At 34.1% G+C, this 22,963-nt stretch overlaps 1 protein-coding gene across 6 annotated transcripts in view; it reads left to right on the top strand.

The window, feature by feature from the left end:
• The window catches only part of IL6ST (interleukin 6 cytokine family signal transducer), a 55,602-nt gene that overhangs the window by 27,651 nt on the left and 4,988 nt on the right, over nucleotides 1-22,963 (top strand). For 5 of the 6 annotated variants that reach the window (XM_019414276.2, XM_019414277.2, XM_019414280.2 and 2 more), the window contains 11 exons: nucleotides 5,520-5,686; nucleotides 6,218-6,372; nucleotides 8,105-8,264; nucleotides 11,018-11,100; nucleotides 11,752-11,962; nucleotides 12,498-12,680; nucleotides 14,997-15,098; nucleotides 15,279-15,425; nucleotides 15,748-15,888; nucleotides 18,756-18,852; nucleotides 22,308-22,389. In XM_019414276.2, coding sequence (XP_019269821.1) covers nucleotides 5,520-5,686; nucleotides 6,218-6,372; nucleotides 8,105-8,264; nucleotides 11,018-11,100; nucleotides 11,752-11,962; nucleotides 12,498-12,680; nucleotides 14,997-15,098; nucleotides 15,279-15,425; nucleotides 15,748-15,888; nucleotides 18,756-18,852; nucleotides 22,308-22,389 — 1,528 coding nt within the window. Of the gene's footprint in view, nucleotides 1-5,519; nucleotides 5,687-6,217; nucleotides 6,373-8,104; nucleotides 8,269-10,999; nucleotides 11,101-11,751; nucleotides 11,963-12,497; nucleotides 12,681-14,996; nucleotides 15,099-15,278; nucleotides 15,426-15,747; nucleotides 15,889-18,755; nucleotides 18,853-22,307; nucleotides 22,390-22,963 lie in introns of those variants that run through there. The other variant, XM_053907356.1, reaches the window with a different exon arrangement.

Below are 22,963 nucleotides of genomic sequence, written 5' to 3' on the forward strand. Positions count from 1 at the left end.
TGTGTGGTATCTTTTTCTTTTTCTTTTTTTTTTTCTTCAAAAGTAATTTGTAAGGGTGGTGTATACCTCCAGTCAGGAACCACCACATAGTGTTTGTTTCTTTTTCTCTTTTTCCTCTGTTTTTTTTCCTAAAGGTACACACCACCTTTTATCTTGATTTAAACTGGAGTGATAAGCAGTTAGACAATTTATGTCTACTATTTGTGACAGTCATTTTTATCTTTTCCATTCCTATTGTGAAATAATTGATATATATCACTGTGTAAGTTTAAGGCGCATAGCGTGGTGGTTTGATTTACATATACTGTGAAATGATTACCACAATAGGTTTATCTAACATCCAACTTTTCATGTTGGTATAATTTTTTTAAAGAGGAAAAAAAATTTCTCCTTGTGGTAACTTATAAGATTTATTCAACATCTTCCCTGTGTATCATACAGTAGTGTTGGCTATGGTCATGTTGTACATTATATCCCTAGTACTTAGTATCTTAAAACTAGAAGTTTGTACCTTTTGACTACCTTCCTCCAATTTCCCCTCGCTCCTCCCACCGCCTTTGGTAACCACAGATTTGATCTCTTTTTTGGGTGAGTTTTATCTTTTTGTTTGTTTTAGATTCCACAAATAAGTGAAATAATAAGTATTTTTCTTTCTCTTATGTCACTTAGCATAATGCCTTCAAGGTCTATCCCTGTTGTCGCAAACAAGGAAAAGATTAATTTTTTAGTCACCAGTCTTTTATTATGTCCATGTCCATACTTTTTGCTTGGATTTGTTATTTGTCATCTAATTTAGATTGTGAATATCTTGGATAGTATGCAAATTATATGTTATTTGTGGTTACAAAAGTTTTTGAAAATTGCTGATTTTTCCCTTTTATTGAATGCAGAAAAAAACTTTAAAATTTGAGTTGCATTGTGAATAAAGGAAAGAAAATGATGTGTCAGTGGGATCCTTGTTTTTCATGGCTGAATAATATTCCATTGTGTATATAAACCACACTTTCTTTATCCATTCATCCATTGATGGACCCGTACGTTGTTTCCATACTTTGGCTGTTACAAATAATGCTGCTGTGAACAGGGTGTGCAGATATCTTTTCAAGTTAGCAGTTTTTATTCATTTGGATGTATTCTTAGAAGTGAAATTGCTGGATCATGTGTGGTAGTTTTATTTTTAATTTTTTTAGGATCCTACATAATGTTTTTCATAGTGTCTGTAGCAATTTTCAGTTTCACCAACAGTGCATATGAGTGCCCGTTTCTCCACATGCAGGCCAGCATTTATTGTCTCTTACCTTTTTGAAGATGGCCCTTCTAATAGGCATGTGGTGGTATCTTATTATGGTTTTAATTAAAATTCTTCTCATAACAAGTGATGTTGAGCATCTTTTCATGTACCTGCCGCCCTTCCATTTATCATCTTTTGAGAAAAATCTAGTCAGTTCTTTTGTCAATTTTTTATTTGGGTTATTTGGTTTTTTGCTGTTCAGTTGGATGAGTTCTTTATATATTAAGAATATTAACCCCTTATCAGATCTGTGGTTTCCACATATTTTTTTCCTATTCTTTAGGTTGTCTTTTCACTCTGTTGATGGTTTCTGTGCAGAAGATTTTTAGTTTATGTAGTTCCGCCTACCTATTTTTTATTTTTGCTTGAGCTTTGAGTGTCATATCCAAAAAAATCTTTTCCAAGATCCATGTCAAGCAGCTTTATTCTTGTGTTTTCTTTTAAGAGTTTCATGTTTTGAGGTCATACATTTAAGTCTTCAATTTTTTGAGTTAATTTTTGTGAAGGGTATAGGATAAGGGTATAATTTCATTCTTTTGTATATGAATATCCAGTTATTCCAGCACTATTTATTGTGAAGAGGGTCTTCTCTGTCAGGTATTCTTGGCTTCCTACTCAAGTATTAGTTAGCATAATTAGTTGATTTTGACAATCTATGATATTAGCTCTGTCTTGTCTTTTCTACCTTGATACCTGTAATTTGAGAGGAATCCTGTAGTTTGCATTTGAATGACTTAAATATACTTTAGTTTCACTTTTTGATATGACCCAAGGAAGCACTAATAGGTTTTGAGTGTTGCTTATCTGTTTGAGAAGCCTGAAGTCATTAAGATAGGTTAATCTAACATGGGGCTCCGGGGTGGCTCATTTGGGTTAAGAATCAGACTAGAGCTTTGTAGAGTAGGACTCTGTGCTGGCAGCTGGGAGCTGCTTCGGATTGTGTGTGTGTGTGTGTGTGTGTGTGTGTGTGTGTGTGTGTGTGTGTCCCCTTCCCCTGCTCACACACTCTCTCTCAAAAATAAAAACATTTAAAGAAAAAAAAAAAAAAACAAGAAAACCTAACATCAAATTAGAAGCCAAGTAACTTGCACAGGAGGAATATATAGAGAACATTGGGTGGTTTGGCTAGAGCATAATTATAATTAGGGCAGGGTGCATAGGCTAGATTTTCTGGTTTTCAAAAATTGGAATTACAATAAAAACTTTTTGTGGTAGTTCAGTTTTCAGTAGCAAATGTGTATGTAGAGGATCTTATTAAAATTGAGACTTATTTAAAAAAAAAAAAAGTCGATTTCTTTGACTATTCAAAGTCTTTTCTGTTTCCACATAAATTTTAGGAGTGTTTTCCTCTACTTTTGTATAAAGAAAAAAGCCATTGGAATTTTGATAATGATTGCGTTGAATCTACAGATGGCTTTTGGTGGTGATAACATTTTAACAATATTCTTTGAATTCATAAACACAGAATACCTTTCTTATTGTGTCTTCTTTGATTTCTTTCATTAGTATCTTGTAGTTTTCAGAGTAGAGATCTTTCACCTCCCTAGTTAAATTTATTTCTATTTTATTTTTTTGATGCTATTGTAAATGGGATAAATTTATTTCTTTTTCAGAAAATTCTTTTAAGTGTAAAAATACCGCTACTGATTTTTGTATTTTAATTTTGAATTCTACAATTTTACTGAATTCTTTGATTAGATCTAACAGATGTTTTGGTTGAGGATTTTTGCTTTTCTGATACCAAGATTGAACAGTGGTTTCAGGTGTGTTGTCAGCTCAATCCATTGATTATAAAATTTCCCATTCTTTTTTTCTTTTTCTTTTTTTTTTTTTTTTTTTTTTTTTTTTTTTGCAAAGACAGGTTTTGTGTACTAGACCTGGCTTTGACATGACTGACACACTCTGCAGACACAAGTAAAAATTGATTATAAACAAACTGTTCTTGACAGCAGTTTTTATCAAAGCTGGAAGAACTTTGTAGTGAACATTTATACAGACCCATCACCTAGATCCTGCAATTAGCATTTTACTGTATTTGTTTTATCACACAGATGTGTATCTATGCATCCTTCTTTTCACCTTTTTTAATGCATTTCAAAGTGAGTTGCAGAAATTAGTATACTTCACCCTTACACGCTTCAGTGTTTATTACATCATTAATTAAATGTAATTAACTAGACAGTCACCCATAGCTTTTGTGTTTTCATAAAATTTATGTGCATCTTAAAAATACATACTTTATTATTAGTCAATGAGTTTTGGCTACTACATACAGCTATGTAACTCAAACTCATATCAAGATTTAAAACATAATCATACCCCCAGAAAGTTCACTTATGCTCCTTCCCAGTCAGTCCTAGCCACCACCCTGTCTCACCCCATCCCACAGGGCAGCTACCTGTCAGATTTTCTTCACTGTAGATTTTTGCTTGTTCTGAATGTCATGTAATCATACAGTGTGTACTCTTCTGTGAATGGTTTTTAGGACTCAGCAGGATGTTTTGGGAATTAAATCGTGTTGCTTCCTGTTAGTGTTTCTCTTAAAGGTTTGAGCCATCATCAGTGATCATTATTTGTACATGAGGTACAAAATAGTGGTATTCCATCTTTTTTTTAAAGTGGATATACTCAAAACTTCCTTTGATCAATCATTGGTTACCCTGAGGTACACAGTTCTTGGAAGGAAAATGATATTGGTATTTTTCCCTTTACAATTAGTTTTATGATGACTTAGTTCCCTAGCATCCTCCAAAGGTAAATAATGAATGGTTTATCCCTTCATTATGAATTCATATTTAAATATATTTGATGTGTTTCGGTCCATTACCATTTTTCTTGGTACTCACATTGTCCCATTTTGGTTCAGAGGAACTTCCTCAGGTTGGCTCTTCCTTTGACTTTACTCATTAGTCTTTGACAGCTTTCTTCATTTCTGATATGATGTGATTTTCCAAGTTCATTTTCTAAGTTCACATGTCATGCCTCAGACCTAGAATCAGCCATTTCCCAAGTAGCCATGTTTCCATTTAGTGGGAAATACCATTTCGGGACTACAGTCTGGGTGCTAGGGGAATTTACTGGTACTGGGTTGTTGTTTCTTGGCTTTTTTGGCAGAAAGACTGGGAAGTGTCTTTAAGGTAAAATACATCATGAACTAATACCAATGTTTCCGATTTAAAATCTGGACTGTTTTTACTTAATTTCATTCATCTGACATCTACATCTCCTTTCTTAGCTGCTGAAAACCTTAGTTTCCAACAACACCAATATAATTATTCATTTGCTTTAACTCACAGTAAACACAAGAGCTGCGGAATAACAATGCCAGTATCAGCACCAACAATAGGAATACTAAGCATTATAAGATTATTTTTCTTTCATTAAGGATATAGTTAAAAAAAAAAAAAAAAGATATAGTTAAATTGCTGTCTTAAAGTTACTTAAAATAATTTTCTCTGTGTTATAGCACCAACTCAACATCATAGTTCATGTATTTCATTTTGCTTTTGATTTTTAGGAATTTTTTTAATTGACATAATATACAGTATCCTGTTGGAGGTATACCTCAGTAATTCATAGAAGTTACCTGTTTTGTTTTGGATTTCACTTACCCTTCTATTTAAAAAAAAAGTGTGTGTGTGTGTGTGTGTGTGTGTGTGTGTGTGTGTGTGTGTGTGTGTGTGTTTGATGTATAACTTAAACATAGGTGAGTAAATATCATAATATCATTTAAACTTTGGTGATAAAAATTAGAAAGTGGTTGCCTGGGTTTGACTGTAAAGAGGCTAAGGGAATTTTCTGGGGTGACAGAAATTCTTATCCCTATCCTCCTGTCACCTCATAACATATTATGCTTAGAAAAGGCATACTGTGCTTGAAGAAAGACATCGCAGGTACAGTAAGGATCCTGTTTCAGAAATGGAAAGAAACGGTAGTAAGATTACAAGAAATAGATTTTTAGAGAAAGGTCACTGAAGATAGAGCATGGTATTATAAATGTAATGTCCGTGGAGTAAAAATTTGAAAATAATTTTGTGTTGTAAGGTATAAAGCAAACTCAAGTTTTAGAGAAAATTTATTTGTTTTTAATGATCAACAATTTATTTCATACTTATAATTACTTCATTTATTTTAAGCAGTAATAATCTGGGTCTCATCAAATAACATTTTTCACTCTAATGTTTTGAAATCTATTTTTAATGACCGGTTCTTCCATTTTTGTATTTAGGGCAACGGAGAAGTTTGCTGATTGTAAAACAAAACGTGACACCCCTACCTCATGCACTGTTGATTATTCTCCTGTGTATTTTGTCAACATTGAAGTCTGGGTAGAAGCAGAGAATGCCCTTGGGAAGGTTACATCAGATCATATAAATTTTGATCCTGTAGATAAAGGTAGTTATAACACTGAATTTGAGAATTTATTAGATTTAATGGCTTATTAATTAGTTTTTCAATTTTAATGTAGAAACAACCACTTATTATCTTAGTGACTTTTACAAATTCATTTTATCAACATTAAAAATAATTTGGAAAAAGAAAATATCCATAATCCAACTGCACTCATAGCAGTTTTTATTTTGAATGTTATCTGCTGGTATTTGTGCAGTTACCAAACAGTATTTATAGCATAGTAATCATGGTATGTGGGGTCCATTTTTATTGTGTTTTTCTTTGCCTATAAATATCTGTCTTTTGATATTGGAACCTGAAAAACTTAACAAGCATAATAAATTGACAAAGAAAACTAAAATTTCTTCAGAAACGTTTTCTCTTCATTATAATAGTATGACATAAGTACTGTTTTCAGAAAAATTAGTTCATATGGTATGAGTAAATCAATATAGTGAAATATAAGAAGTATATTTTGAGTCTGTATAAGAAGTTGTAAAAATGATAAAAATTCGGATTTATTTTATTCTTCAGTGAAGCCCAATCCACCACATAATTTATCAGTCAGCAACTCAGAGGAACTGTCTAGTATCTTAAAATTGACATGGATCAACTCAAGTATTCAGAGTTTTATAAGACTGAAATATAACATTCAATATAGGACCAGAGATGCCTCAACCTGGAGCCAGGTAACTTGCAAGTTACTGTTTATGCAGATAGTCTTAGAACCCTCTAACCTAAAAGTTTCAATATACTAAGGTTGTGAATATATGTAATATTTTGTTTCACACCTCTTCTTGATCTGTATTTCATGCAAGGGCAAACAGGAAGACATTTGGATAGAAAATATAGTCTTGCTGAGTACAGTAGCCTTTAAATGAAGTATGGAAGGGATGTAGGGTGGCAAGAAATAGTATTTTTGGTGGGAGGTGAAAGGAACACAAAAAATAAGAATTAAGTGGGGGAGTATATGAAGAGATTATATAGCAAAGGTAGAGAGCAGGGTTTAACTAAATCTGGAGGCCAATTTCATCCTGCCATCTGTTCTTATAAACAAAGCCACACTCATTTTTTTTAATACTGTCTTTGGCTACTTTGTGCCACAGTGGACAAGTTGAGTTGGAACAGAGAATATCTGGCCCACAACCTAAAATATTTACTATCTAGTCCTTTTTAGAAAGCTTGTCAACCTCTTAGTAGAGGAAGGAATTATTGGGGAACTTCTAAGCCTGAAAAGGAAAAGAATAGTGTACCCAGAGATGATGCTATCACCAAAAGAAGTACTTAGAACTTTTTAAAAGGATGTCTGTCACCATAGCTTTGTGTTCCCCATAATATTCTTTGTTGTAATTTCATTTATCACTAACAGTATGCTTTTGCTTTCTCTTATTGCAGTAATGAGTTCATAAGGGATTTGAGCCCATGACCTTACTACTTCTGCTCTCCATTCCACTTAAAGGGCTCAAAATAAAACCAGAAAAAGCAACAAACAAAAATGGATTAATGCTTCATGTTGTACAGAGAGGATACATACCTAAACTTCAAAATATTTTTAATAACATAGAATCTTAATTCACTGATAGAAAAAAAGGCCCCTATTTTTGTATTCAATATTGGAATCCCATAGTAGTAGAAAGAATCATTTATCTTTATTCTCTCGTTTCCTGAAAACCAAGTTTATATGCAATGATAGTTTTTATTTTTCTTGATTGGGCTTCATTTTGCCTATCCAGAGTTACACTCTGTTCTTCTCTACCCTACTCTTTGTCTTGGAATGCTGACCTGTATGAATTTCATCTGTGGGTTCACATTGTCTCTGGTTTCCTAGTGAATGTGATTAATGGGAGGAGGGGGAAGAGGGCCTAGCACAAGAGAGGAGAGAAGTGAAGTGAAGTGAGCATATTTATTTTCCCTGCTTCTTCCCTGGAGCTGCTGTCTCTCAGCCTAAGGTCACTGGTCCTGTCAAGTTAACCCTGTCTCACCCTCCTCTCCCAGTTTCTGCTACTTCCCCTCGTCCCTTTGGGGCTAGGGGTGGTAACAGCGACAAGCCCCAGAGTACTGACCACTGCCTAAGTTTTCCCTACACTCTACCCATATTTCCTTTAGTAAACCCTTCTTGAATTAAAGTCTAATTGGAATACGCCATCTCTTTCCTGCTGAGATCCTATGTGTTACAGGCTTCATGGAAGGAAGATATAAAAATCAAGAAAAGGAAGGAAGGATTAATAATAGATAGTTCCATACTTCCCAAATCTGTTAACTTACTGACTCTGACTGCTTTTTGACTTGCATTTATTTCTTTTCAGCGTTTGTTTGTTAGTTCTCTTTTATTAAATCAATTTCTAAGATCTTAATGGAATTTAGGACACTTATAATAAATTCCATGGGGTTTTTTTGTTGGTTGGTTTGCTTTGATTTTAGATTCCTCCTGAAGATACAGCATCCAGTAGAACTTCTTTCACTGTCCAGGACCTTAAGCCTTTCACAGAATATGTGTTTAGGATTCGTTGTATGAAGGAAGATGGTAAAGGATTCTGGAGTGACTGGAGTGAAGAAGCCAGTGGGATCACATATGAAGACAGTAAGTAATTAAGATCCATGAAGAAGTAAAGGTTTGGAATTATGGCTATGACTTGTGTCAGGTCTTAATAGTATAAACCTCATTGCTTCTTACTTTGTGATCGTTCTGTTCAAACTTATATTTTACACTTTTATTTTTAAGGACCTAAAGATATAAAATGTGCATTATTGATTGTATAACTCTATTTGATTACTAATGAAAGAAGATTACCATGGAATTTTTTTTTCCATGGTAATGAGAAAACCATTGACATAACAGTTAAATCCAGAACATTTTATTAAAAGGGAATGTTTCACAGTATCCCTAACTAGAGAATCATATCCTGAGTCATTAAAATAACGTTAACAAAATATACCATAGCTCTCACTATCAGAAATATATTTGTACTATATTTTTATTCATTTTTTTCCCTTCCATCACTTAATAAACCCCTAGAAAAGGATCCTAAAGTTTAGGTTGGTTAGTTTATTATCATTTTCCCTTTTTCCTCTCCACGATCATATAGGGCATACAGTGCACAATCCAAAAGTTATAAAAGGGTGTATGTTATAAGGTAAGATTCCCTCCCCAAAACACCTAACATTACTAATTTATTGTATAGCAATCAAGAAGTAGTCCTGTGGCATAGAGATTTTTCTTTCTGAACATTTTTCATTCTAGTTTCACCCTTTAGATGTCAATAGCAACAACTATGGCTTTAAAACTTTCTGTACCACATATATCCCTTCACTTCCAGCTCTACTAGCAGTTTAGATAGGTGAAGTGACAATCTCAAAAGGCAGAATAGTAAACTACCCCTCTCCACTAAGAATTTTCTCTTATTCTCATAAATGACATGAAAGAAAGCAATCCTGCTGTTGCTGAATTGGGTCCTGAGTTGGGTCCTCAACCAGATTCCTTTGTCTTGGCTGGGAATTCTTTTTTTTTTTTTTTTTTTAATTTAAGTTTATTTATTTATTTAGACAGAGACAGAGACAGCGCAAGTGGGGGTGAGGCAGAGAGAGAATCCCAAGCAGACTCCACACTGTCAGCACAGAGCCCAATGTGGGGCCCAAACTCACAAAACTGTGAGATCATTACCTGAACCGAAACTGAGAGTCAGATACTTAACCAACTGAGCCACCCAGGTGCCCCCAGGAATTCTTAAACTGGCATCATAGAGGTCTTGAAAGCTGGTTGGGTCAGTTTGGGGGGCAGGGGTTGCTGAACTAGTTTAAAATGTGGACAGATTATTGTAGTTAGTGCCTGTGTGCATTTTCTGAGGAGATGGTACATAACCTTTGTCAAATCAAAGAGATACCCAGAAAATTATGAGCCATTTAGATAAGCATTTCTTCAACTTAATGAATGATGCCTCCAGGTTCTTTTCATGTTAGGAAATCTTTCTGGCCTATAACATTTTTTTTTATAATTTCTTGTATGCTTATGCGTGTGTATCTATTTGAACCCCTTATACTGGCACTCTTTTCCCCAGCCTCCCTTGTCTGCCTTTCCTCTTTGTTTTGTCCTCTGTAATTACCTCTTTATAATGAGCACATCACAGTTTAGATGTTATTCAGATCCTTTTTTGAAAAATCAGTTGATCCTATAGGAATTTTGAAAACCTAATTACTAGCATTTGATATTTGGTTTTATAAGTTTATTTATTTATTTTGAGGTAGAGCACACACATGCACATATAAGCAGGGGAGGGGTAGTGAGAGAGGAAGGGAGAGAATCCCTAGCAGCCTCCGTACTGTTAGCACAGAGCCAGACGTTGGACTTGATCTCGTGAACCCGTGAGATCATGACCTGAGCCGAAATCAAGAATCAGGTGCTCAAACGACGAGCCACCCAGGCGTCCTGATCCTGTAAAGTGCTTTTTCATTTTTCACATGTTTGGTGATTATCACAACAGTACTATGAATTCATTTTTATTATACTCTGTTAACAGTCATCCCACCGTAAGATAATAAACTTAACCCATATTTATTCAATTCATTATTTTTTGTATTCTCATATATGTACATTTAGGGGTTTTTTTTCTTAATGTGTATTTATTTTTGAGAGAGAGAGAGGGAGAGAATGTGATTGGTGGGGGGAGGGTGCAGAGAGGGAGACAAAGAATCCAAAGACTTGTGCTGTCTATGAAAAGCCCAGCATGAGGCTTAAACCCATGATCTGAGTCGAAGTCAGAGTCTCAACCGACTGAGGCACCCAGGTGCCCCACATTTAGGGGTTTTAAGTGTATATTTAAATATGGTTTTTCGGTTTAATTTTTAGCAGTAAGAAATGGTGATGCATTTTTAGTATACCTTAGGATATATTTGTAGCTTTACAATTTTAAGATAAAAAAAGCATTCTAATCTATATCATCAAGCTATCTTCCTCTATAAAGGAAGACCCAGGCATGGTGTGCTGCAATGGGAAAAATGCTAGCTTAGGGGTTCCTGGGTGGAGCTGTTGGTTGAGCTTCTGACCCTTGATTTCAGCTCAGGTCGTGATCTCACGGTTCATGGGTTCAAGCCCTTCATCCGGCTCCATGCTAACCACACAGGACCTGCTTGGGATTTTCTCTCCCACTCTCTCTGCCCCTCCCCCATTCTCCCTTTGTCTCTCTCCTCTCTCTCAAAATACATAAACATGTAAAAAAAAAGATACATCATGTGATTGAATGGCAAGAATAAGAACAAAGTAAGAGAATAATTTCCAGGATTATATTTTACTGCTATGATAAAAACTTTTATTTTAAAAAGTTTATATCATTTCTTTAGGACCATCCAAGGCACCAAGTTTCTGGTATAAGATAGAGCCATCCCATACTCACAGCTATAGATCTGTGCAACTCATATGGAAGGTAAAGAAAAAAAATGCATGTTTATATTCTTTTATTGCTTACATAGTACATTTTTATGGCATTATGAGTGTAATTTTTTTACTTACATTTTTATTCATCTTAATATCAGCAAAGCGTTTAATAGAAACAGAGTTTTATATATACTACATAAAAGGATCATGAACTGCAGTTCACAGATACTTCACAGTTCTATGAAAGTTTGTAAGAAGGATCCTGTCTGTCCTTGAACTTTCCTGAGTGCCTCATAGAAAATAGTTAATAAAGGTTTTGGGTAATCAAACTGTATGCCAATAATAGGAATTACACAATGACTGTCAAGTCCATAAGTGTTAAGGTGTACCATACTAAGAAATGGTAGAGAGAAAAGTACTCCAGCATAAGATGATTTAGGGCCAGATAGTCACAGGGCACAATAGTTTACAGAACTAAAAGCTAACAAAATGGTGCTACTTTACTTTCCCTGTTAGTCAAAGTCATGTGTTTACTCTTCATTCACTATATAGTAGTTTTACTTAAGGTTGTGAGTTGAAAATGAGGTTGCCAGTGCCTTTCAGTTTAACATGGAGGCTTGACGTAACAGCAGAATTTGTGAACATGAAAAAAAATGATTAAAGATTTGTTAAATACATTTTAAAAATTATTTTATTATAGACGTTGCCTCCTTTTGAAGCCAATGGAAAAATTTTGGATTATGAAGTGACTCTCATAAGATGGAAATCACGTTTACAGAATTATACAGTGAATGACACAAAATGGACAGTAAACCTCACAAATGATCGTTACATAGCAACTCTGACAGCAAGAAATCTGGTTGGCAAATCAGATGCAGCTGTTTTAACTATCCCTGCCTATAACTTTCAAGGTTTGTATCTGTGAGATGGGAAAAGTGGTTCATAATACATATACATAATACATATTCTAATACGTAATACATAATTATTCTAAGACTGCCTCTTCAGTATCGATTATAATAGTTTTAGAAATCAGTCAGCAATGAAATAATTCATTCCATTATTATGTGGCTCACTTAAACTTTGAAGTAAACTACTTATTTGTTTGCTCATTTTCTAATTACCTGGTTTTCTTAAATATTATTTAAAAGCTTTGGGAGCCATATATGAATATGACTTAAATATATTGTTTATGGCTTTCAAAGAAGAAAATATTTCCATTTACATACACAAAACATTTGAAGAATTTGGGGAAAGGAAGAATTTTAGTTTCAAAATAAATTTACTGTCTATTTGTAAATTATAATAAAGTGTTTTTGTTAATGAAAATACATATTAATATTATATACTACAAAAACTGATAGCAAGTTTGGAAATGTAAAACATCAAAATTTGAAATTTTTTAATGTTCATTTATCATACCAGTTTTCAAATTTTGTTTTAAAGCTACTCGCCCGGTCACGGATCTTAAAGCATTTCCCAAAGATAATATGCTTTGGGTAGAATGGACTGCTCCAAATGAATCTGTAAACAAGTATATACTTGAGTGGTGTGTATTATCAGATAAATCGCCGTGCATCCCAGACTGGCAACAAGAAGATGGCACTGTACATCGCACCTTTCTAAGAGGTATTCCTATCTAGAAAAAACTTAAGTTGAAATCCTTTGTGTAACTCTTCAGACAGATTTTTCTTTTACATATTTTTGTCTGGTTTATAGATATTGTGGTCTATTGAAGAGTTTCAGTTTATGATAGTTAAAAGTTACATATAGTTTTCTTGATGTGTGACTTTTATCAAGTTACATTTAATCTCATGGAATGAACTACAGGATCTGTTTATGGACAAAGCAGAGTTAATAGTATCTTCTATTTATGGTTCAGTGTTTTGATCATCAAAGGAGCACTAACAAAACTGTAAAGTAAAAGACAAATCTAAGATAATCTGATCGCTGCTGGTAATTAGTTGAATGGTTCTTTACCTGATTTAACTTCCTCATCCTTCAGTGAGAAGATATTTTCCTATAGCATATGAATGACTTGTGTTAATAACCTCTTAAAGTTGTTGAATAGGGGAAGCAGAACTAGAATTCAGATTTCCTTACATCTTTTAACTGGAAGTTCTAATGATACCGTAGAGCTCCAAAGTGGTAGATTGCTCTGCATTTTAAGGTACAACTTTTTTATGTGGCTTTGAAGAGAACAACTTTAAAGACAAAACACTCAGCTTTTATGTGTTTTATTTAGTAAAGAAGGATAACCGTTAGAATTCAATTATGAATAATATGATTGCTGAAAGAAAAGCTCTAAGCAAAGACATATCTGCCATAAAATTTTGTGAGCTTTATTTATGAAATAGGCTGTTTGGCCCTCATTAACCTATCATTTAAAAAAACAATAGGGGCACTTGGGTGGCTCACTCAGTTAAACGTCTGACTCATGGTTTCAGCTCAGGTCATGATCTCACTGTTTCCTGAGTTTGAGCCCTACATTGGGCTCTGTGCTGACAGTGCAGAGCCTGCTTGGAATTCTCTCTCTCCCTCTCTATGCCCCTCCCACCTCACGCTGATTTCTTTCTCTCTCAAAAATACATAAATAAGCTTAAAAAAAAAAGTTTTAATAAATTTGGTTGTCTAGTTTACTAGCCTTATCAAATTAAAAGAAAGGTGGAGCTAGAGAGAAGACACGTTGGTAGTAACTGGACAATAGAAATGTTTTTAATAAAGCCTCGCATAATCTCTAGAGACTTTCAGTTTGCACAGGCAGATCCAGTGGCTCAGTAGTCCTGATAACATCACTGTATTACAACAGAGTCTAAAAATTCTTTATCTTCTTGATAATATTGAGTCATCAATAAAAAGTAAAATTATTCTGTTTAAGAAACCAAAGGAGCTGTCATATACAACTTTGTGAATTAAGTTAAGGAAATAAAAGTTCTTGTTGAAAGTATAAACTTTGGTATAACACATACCTTATTTTCTGTTGTGGGCAGATAAAGTGGCTATATAAAAAAGATTTAATATGGAGAGATTATAAATAAAAGAGGTATTCAAGATGGCTTTTTAATATTACTTTCTTAGCCTAAATGTCCATCAACTGATGAATAGATAAAGAAATTGTGGTTTATATACACAATGGAGTACTACGTGGCAATGAGAAAGAATGAAATATGGCCCTTTGTAGCAACGTGGATGGAACTGGAGAGTGTGATGCTACGTGAAATAAGCCAGACAGAAAAAGACAGATACCATATGTTTTCACTCTTTTGTGGATCATGAGAAACTTAACAGAAACCCATGGGGGAGGGGAAGGAAGAAAAAAAAAGAGGTTAGAGTGGGAGAGAGCCAAAGCATAAGAGACTCTTAAAAACTGAGAACAAACTGAGGGTTGATGGGGGGTGGGAGCGAGGGGAGGGTAGGTGATGGGTATCGAAGAGGGCATCTTTTGGGATGAGCACTGAGTGTTGTATGGAAACTAATTTGACAATAAATTTCATATAGTAAATAAAAAAGTAATATTACTTTCTGGGGGAAATGGCACTAATTCTTTTTTTCCCTGGTTTGACAAAGCAGGGCCATTAATGCTTTCCCTGGTCATTAGGCAGTTCTCAGAGAATTAGTTAAGATGTACAAACAATGTCAAACTATAAGACCAATGATAATTTGAGATCAGAGTTTTATAAGTCCTGAATATAAAAAGTACTTTTACTAACAATATATTTTTTAATCTACTGTATTGGCAATAAAAGTAAGCTTTTACTTTAATGAAAAGCTTTATTCAATTAAGCTTGAATCCAGTACACAAAAGGCAATGCTTGCTTAAAAAGCTGTAGTTTTAAAAGAAAAGAAAGTTCAATAGTCATGAAATTTATAATGTAAAGTTAATAATGGAATGTAGACTTTTTTGTTATGTGGGGAAAAATGCTTACTCTCCCATTCTTTCTTTAGGGAACCTAGCAGAGAGCAAATGTTATTTGATAACAGTTACTCCAGTATATACTGATGGACCAGGAAGCCCTGAGTCTATAAAGGCATACCTTAAACAAGCTCGTAAGTCCAAATTCATTTTCTTTGAAATATGTTGTTTTGTATTAACAAAGACATTTTTTTCTTTTTAAAATAAGGGTATGTCTCATAATGTTCAAATAATATAATTAAATTTTAGTAAATCCTAATGACTTACTAAATCATAGTAATTTTTAGTTATCAAATACTTTTATTCTGTTTTAGCACCTTCCAAAGGACCTACTGTTCGGACAAAAAAAGTGGGGAAAAATGAAGCTGTCTTAGAGTGGGACCAACTTCCTGTTGATGTTCAGAACGGATTTATCCGAAATTATACTATATTTTATAGAACCATCATTGGAAATGAAACTGGTAATAAACTCTATCATTTATTAAGAATCATTGGTTTTTTTCTTAAGCTTTTAAATGTTGTCTCACCTTTTTATGTTATACGTCTTAAGTGTAGTATATTATTCTCAGAAAAGAGACACCTGAGAATATGCCTATTAAAAAAATACTGTGGGAAAAAAAAAAAAGAAATACTGTGTTGTGCTTATAGAAGAATATTCTGGCAGAGATAAGAAAATTATTTTCTGGAAAATATGTTCCTTTTTAATACTTTTGCAGTGTCAAAAGCCAAATCAAGCAGAAACATTGAGTAGTTAAATAAAGCACATTTACTGATTTCTTCCAGCTGTGAATGTGGATTCCTCCCACACAGAATATACACTGTCCTCTTTGACCAGTGACACCTTGTACATGGTACGGATGGCAGCATACACAGACGAAGGTGGAAAGGATGGCCCAGAATTCACTTTTACTACACCGAAGTTTGGTAAGAAATAATGACATTTGCTCTTTTCTTCTTCTTTTTTTTAATCAGACTAAATATGGACTTAGTTAATAAGCTAAAATTTTGTTAAAAGTGCATCTTTGGATCCATAGAAATGAATTGTTGGTATTGTTTATCTGATTTGGATTGTTTCTTTAAACTATCAAAACTCAGCTCTGTTATTAACTGCTTCTGACTGATTTCGTCTGTACTCTATAAATGCCAAAAGAATTTGTGTATCTTTCTAAATGGGTTCATCTTTTCACTGGCAAAAGTCAAATGTGGTCTCTTACCTTCTTGTCTTACTCCTTCTTTTGTAGGCAGGTTATTGGAAAGACTAGTTCACCCTCTCGAGCTCCACTTCCCTTCCTCCAGCTTAGTCTTTAACCCACTGAAATCAGGCTTCCAACCCACCAATCCACTGAAACCTCCCTAATGTCACTCAGGGAAGGCCTCTTAGTTATCATATCCAGTACATGCTTTTTAGTCTCCTTATTTTTATACTTCTCAGCATTTGACTCGGCTTCTCCATCCTTGAAACTGCCTCTTCCATTGGTTCTTCTCACGTGTGTGTGTGTGTGTGTGTGTGTGTGTGTGTGTGTGTGTGTGTGTGATAACAACACTCTCCTGAGTCTTCTCCCTTTCTCGTACTTCCTTCTTGATCTCTTTTTCTCTCTTACTTTTTTAAAAAATGGTTTGTATTTTCCATATCACTCTTCTCAGCCCTGTATTTTATCTGCCTATTTAAACTCTCTGTCCGTGACTTCAGTCATCCTTTTTCCCAAATACATTTCTCTTTGTTCCCTGTCACAGCCGTCCCAACTCTTTGCGAAAGCCACAAATTTAGATAAGGATGTGATAAATTTTTTGTTTTCATGAGTCTTTTTTGCTTACATGAGCCAAGTGTAAAATCCTATTGATCATGCCTTCTAATTACTGCTTTTGCATGCCCTTTTGTAATCTCTTTCTTTGGTCATATGCTTCTCATTATTTTCTCCATCTTTTCCCAGTGTGTAGCCCTACATTAAGTCCTCACTTTTTCTAGTTCCTCTAACCTCCCTAAAGCATTCTTAAGCTGCATTCTTTCTTGTTCTTCCTACATTTTGAATCATAATAGAAATTACCTTATTTTATCATTTATTTGTAACCCCCACCCTCAGGTACCAACACAGTGAATGCTAAATAGTAAGCTATATTCCTTGTTATTGAATGATGGGTAAATGAGAAAATGAATGAGTGACTACCTAAAATAGATAATAAAAGATCCTGAACTTTGCTGTGATTGCCAAAAATGAATATAGTTTTTGGAATAAGATTTTGTGGTGACATGTTAGTAAAATAAATATCTAACAAGTAATACTTGAAATTGATCTTTAGAAAAAAATAAACCTTTAAAATATTCAACTAATGAAAGTGATATTCATTATAAAAGTAGATTGTGTACTATATAGGCCTTTAGACTATACAGTACAGAGCAGAAGAAAAACCACTCCTAATCCCTCATCCAGAATAATCTCTTAACACATTTGTATATCCTTCTATTATTTTCTATACATACATTTTCCCCCCCAAATTAGATCATACTTGTTAGGATTACTTAATCATCTGCTTTTTTCACTGATCTGTTTATTGTTTTATGGACATATTATGGCTTCTTCATATGGCATGGGCCTTGCTCCCAAAGGACTTTATTTGAAGAAATACAACATAAGTAAAGTAATTAAATGGAAAGGCATTTGAGCCATGTAGACAGTAAATAGAGTAGGAATTTAAAGATAATTTATAGGGGGCATTTCATCTTCATAGATTATATAGAGGAGTCAGTACTTGAGTCCCCAAAGTTAGGATGTGGATAAAAAGGAAGAAGAAGGCATCTTAGGACAGATAAGCAAAGGCCCAAGACTTGAAAACATAGTAAGTTTGGCAACAGTAATAACAGGGTCTGCCTGAATTTGATTTGGCACCTATATGAAAACCTCAGTGTTCAAGAGTGAATATTTGCCAGCCTCCAGTTTATTTCCGAGCATTGATCTGATTTACTGATTTCTGTTAGGCTTTGTAGAATATAAAGTTACTTGTAAAGGGATATATGCGGTGCAAAGATTAGACTGAGTAAATAGTATATGACTGCAGTATTACTTTTATAAATTTTTCCCATAAAAGACTATTTCTACTTATAAGGAGGCTGGAGGAGTTAAAGTAGAGACAGCCATAAGGTAAATCATTAAAAAATATCTCCAACATAAACTGTCCAGTTAGTGATTCATTTGCTCAAGTAAGCCCTCTTTTAAATGCAGGTTGGGAATTATCTACAAATCTTAGGCTTGTTGATTTTAGGTGATAATATTCCTATTTCTGCCACTCCTTGTACTTAAGATTCTTACAAATTCTTAGCTGTATACCAGATATGCCATCTTTTTGAAAATTAAAAATTTTGCTTGAACCTTTTGTTTTTATTCCTTATACAGGATTCCATATTTCCACTTGTGCCCAGCACTCACAGATCTCAAAGATAAGCATTTGTTAAGATTCTGCTGGGTGCAGATCATAAATGTAATAAATGGTTAGGTTTGAAACTTCTAACTTATTGGATAGATTATCTGTCCAGAAAACTGAACTAGTCATTTTATTCCCCTAACCAACATAGAGTTTATGCTTTCTCTGTGGCCAGGTTACTGTGTCAGGTATAAGCAGCTAGGATATGATTTACCAAGGGGCGCAGGGGTGGCAGAAAACAATCTTTAAGTTTGAAAAGGCTATAAAAACGGGATGGTATTTCATCTTTTCAACAGCCATTTGGTTGGGAAGTTTCCTTATTTCTCTTAGCACATGAGTTGACATTTATTTTACTTCTTACCCCTGATTTTTAGCTCAAGGAGAAATTGAAGCCATAGTTGTTCCTGTTTGCCTAGCATTTCTATTGACAACCCTTTTGGGAGTATTGTTCTGCTTTAATAAGCGAGACCTGTAAGTACCTCTATTTGTGTTTTTGCAGTTCTTCCCTCCAGGTTTATTGAGCTATAATTTACATGCAGTGAAATTCATTCATTTTAAGTGTATGGTTTGATGAATTTTAATAGCTGTATACGGATATATAACTACCACCACGATCAAGTTAGATACTATTTCTATTACCCTAAAAAGTTTCCTCATTCTATTTTATCGTCTCTCCTCTCCCTCAACCCCTGGCCCCAAGGTAATCACTGATATGCTTTCTGTGACTGTAGTTTTGCCTTTTCTGAGATTTCATATAAATAGATAATATGTAGTCTTTTTATAGGATGTCTTTCATTTAGCATGTTTTTGAGACTCATCCATGTTGCATATACTAATATTTTTCTATTTATTGAATAGTAGTCTGCAGTGTAGATACATCAAAATTTGTTCATCTGTTATGGAAATTCAGGTTGTGTCTTTAATTTGGGGCTATTATGAATAATGTTGCCATGAACATTCATCTACAGATCTTTGTGTAGGTATATGTTATCATTTATCTTGTGTAAGTACATACCTAGTATTGGTATTGCTGGGTAACATAGGAAGCACATATATAACTTCATAAGAAACTGTTTTTCAAAGCAGGTGTACCATCATGTATTCTCCCCAGCTCCGTGAGAGTTCCAGTTGTTACATGGCACTGTTACTTGGCACTGTCAGGGTTTTTATTTTAGCCCCTTGTTATCAGTGTGTAATTTTATCTCACTGTGGTTTTAATTTCTATTTCCCTAGTAAATAGTAATGGATCCTTCCATGTGCCATTTATCTATATTCTTTTGTGATAGACCTTCTGAAATCTTTGGCCCGTTTTTAAATTGAGTTGTTTGCTGTAATATTGAGCTGTAAGAGTTCTTTATATATTCTGTGACAAAATTTTTGTCAAATATGTTGTGGAAAGTCTGGTCTTGTGGCTTTGGCTTCTCGTTTTCTTCACTGTGACTTTAGAAAATGCACGTTTTTAATTTTGATGAGGTGCATGTTATCAGTTTGTGATTCTTGCCTAAGTCATTGTCACAATTGTGTTCTCCTTTATTTTCCTCTGTAACTTAATCATTGTAGCTCTATGTCTATGATCTATTCAGAATTAATTTTTGTGCATGGTGTGAGGTCAGGGAATTTTTTTTCCATAGATAACTAGTTGTTCGAGCATTATTTACTGAAAATAACTTTTTTCCCATTGTATTGCCTAGATATCTTTGTCAAAATCAATTGTCCATGTAAGTCTGGATTTATTTGTGGACTCTCAATTCTGTTCTATATGTCTATTCATGCCAGTACCACACAGTCTTGATTTTTATAGCTCTGTAAGTTTTGAGAGCAGTTAGAATTCTTTTAATAAGTTGTTTTTCAAAATTATTTTGACTAGGTTATTTGGTAAGCTGATATTATTTATATGAAAAGGAAAGTCTTTTTTTAAAAAACTGAGTACGGTGCTAATTGAGATTTTATCGACTCTATAAAATTAGGGCAAAAAATACAATCTGAACATGAGTTCACAACATTTATGTCACATGGGTCAGTCCATGAACATGTTAATCTCTTTTGTTTTTAAGTTTATTTATTTATTTTGAGGGGGGAAGGGGCCGAAAGAGGGAGAGAGAGAATCTTAAGCAGGCTCCATCCTGTCAGCATGGAGCCCTGTGTAGGGCTCAAACTCACAACTCCGAAATCATGACCTGAGCTGAAATCAAAAGTCAGATGATGCTTAACCAGCTGAGCCACCCAGTCACCCTTGTTAATTTCTCTTTGTCTAGGTTTTCTTTTTCTTTTGCACTGTTATACGGTTTTCAGTGGGTAGGCCTTGTACTATGTTAAATTTATTCCTAAATGTTTTTTATACAATTGTAAATGGCATTTTTAGAAATTTTTATATTCTAATTGTTCATTGCTAGAAATAGAAATGCAATTAATTTTGTTTTAATATAATGACCTTGTATACTAAGACCTTGGTAAGTTCATTTACTCTAGTATCTTTTTGGGTCCCTAAGCATTTTCCACATACATAGTCATACTGCTTAGTAAAGATGGTTATTCTGATGTTTATCCTTTCAGTTATTTTTCTTACTATACTGGTTAAGTAGTAACTTTGCATTATTCCCAATTTTAAGGGAGAAAGCATTCAATCTCTGACCATTGCATGTGATGTTGATTTTAAGTTGAGGAAGTTCTATTTTTTTCCTGAGAGTTTTTGTCATGATTGGGTCAATTTTGTCAGATGCTTTTTTGTCATCTGTTGAGATGATCATACGATTTTTCTCTTTCCTACATGTATATGGTGAATTTTATTCATTGGGTTTTTTTTCCACATGTTAAACTGTCCTTGCATTTCTTAGACTGTCTGGATTCAGTATGTTAATTTTTGCATTTATGCTTCATGAGTGATAGTGGTTCTTTTTGGTGGTGTGTTCATTTACTTTTGAAATCAAGGGGATACTGATTACCTCATAAAATGAACAGTCTCCTCAAATTAATGGGGACACTTACCTTCTCTATTTTCTAGGAGAGTTTATATAGTATTCATAGTATTTCTGTTGAAGTGTTTGCTAGAATTCACAAAGCCAGTTTGAGCCTGAGATTTTCTTTGTGGGAAGAATGTTAATTTAAAAATTCAGTTTCTTGCGGTGCCTGGGTGGCTTAGTCAATTAAGCTTCTGACTTTGGCTTAGGTCGTGATCTCAAGGCTCGTGGGTTCAAGCCCCTCCCTCATCGGGCTCTGTGCTGATAGCTGAGAGCCTGCAGACTGTTTCAGATTCTGTGGCTCCCTCTCTCTGCCCCTACCCTGCTCACTCTCTCTCTCTCTCTCTCAAAAATAAACATTAAAAAATTTTTAACTCAATTTCTTTATGTAAAACAACTGAAATTTTTTTAAGTGTCTTTCATGGAATTCATCCATTAGTCGGTCTTTTGTTTAGGTTGTTAACTTTATTATTTTTTACATTACACGTAGATTTTATAGTTGTTTGCACAGGAGAGTCAGTCTGTTAGGATCTTATTACTCAGTTTTGTTTTTGTATTTGAACTTACTCTCAAGATGACTCACTTCCTGTATACTTATACACACTTAGGGACCTCTAACTTTGGACTAGGAACTATACTGAGGTAAATATTCTTGTGAAAACATCAAATTTATCATATTTTACCTGGTGGCTATGTGAAAATGTGTTATGTGGTTTTAGTTGGAAATTGAACGTATTTGCTTCTTTTGTTGTTGGGAGGGGGGTGTACTTTAAGGTTTTGTGACTTTATTCCACTTTTTGATTGGTTTCTATTGTAGAATTTTATTTCAGTTTTTTAAATTGAATGCTGATTACTAGCCTTATTGGTAGTTTTTCATTATGACTAGATTAAGCTCATGTTTGGAATTAGGGACTGTTCATTATTTATTACTTGTGGTTCCACAGATACTTTATTTCTTTTTCTCTCCAGAATTAAAAAACATATCTGGCCTAATGTTCCAGATCCTTCAAAGAGTCATATTGCCCAGTGGTCACCTCATACACCTCCTAGGGTAAGATAAAGTGTTTCTGACTTGTTTATACATGGACATTTCAGGGTATTTTTATAGAGTTGAACCAAATGATAAGACCAAATTGAAAAGTAAATGATAAAATATTATCATAGCATATTCTTATATTCCTTATTCTACTCAGTAAACATGAAAAATACTTCATTGAACTTGCAAATTGAAAACTTAATATGTAAATACTCCTATATGGTAAATGTTGTAAGGCAAGCATTTTGTATTGGATATTAAAATCAAATTTAACAGTCTACCTGTTTCATACTGTTGCAGTGATTTCTAGAAACCTAGACTAAATTCTTTGAACTTTTCATGTTTTCTACTTTTTAGTCAATCCTCAACTCTGTAGTCTAGTAGTGAAATTCTGTATATACACCAGTAGCTTATCAAAATTTAACAGTTGATTGGGAATTCTGAGGAAGTCCACTCTGATTCATACTTCTTAGAATCATTTCACAGTATCTGTAGTTGAGCTAGTTGACAGTGCTTAGTGATATAGATTATGTCCGCACCAAATTACTGAGAAGTTTCAGAGATGCATTTCTCTGTGGCTTTAACTAGA

This window comes from Panthera pardus, unplaced genomic scaffold, assembly GCF_024362965.1.
Source record: "Panthera pardus isolate Hobbes unplaced genomic scaffold, ASM2436296v1 HiC_scaffold_2, whole genome shotgun sequence".
Taxonomy (NCBI): Eukaryota; Metazoa; Chordata; class Mammalia; order Carnivora; family Felidae; genus Panthera; species Panthera pardus.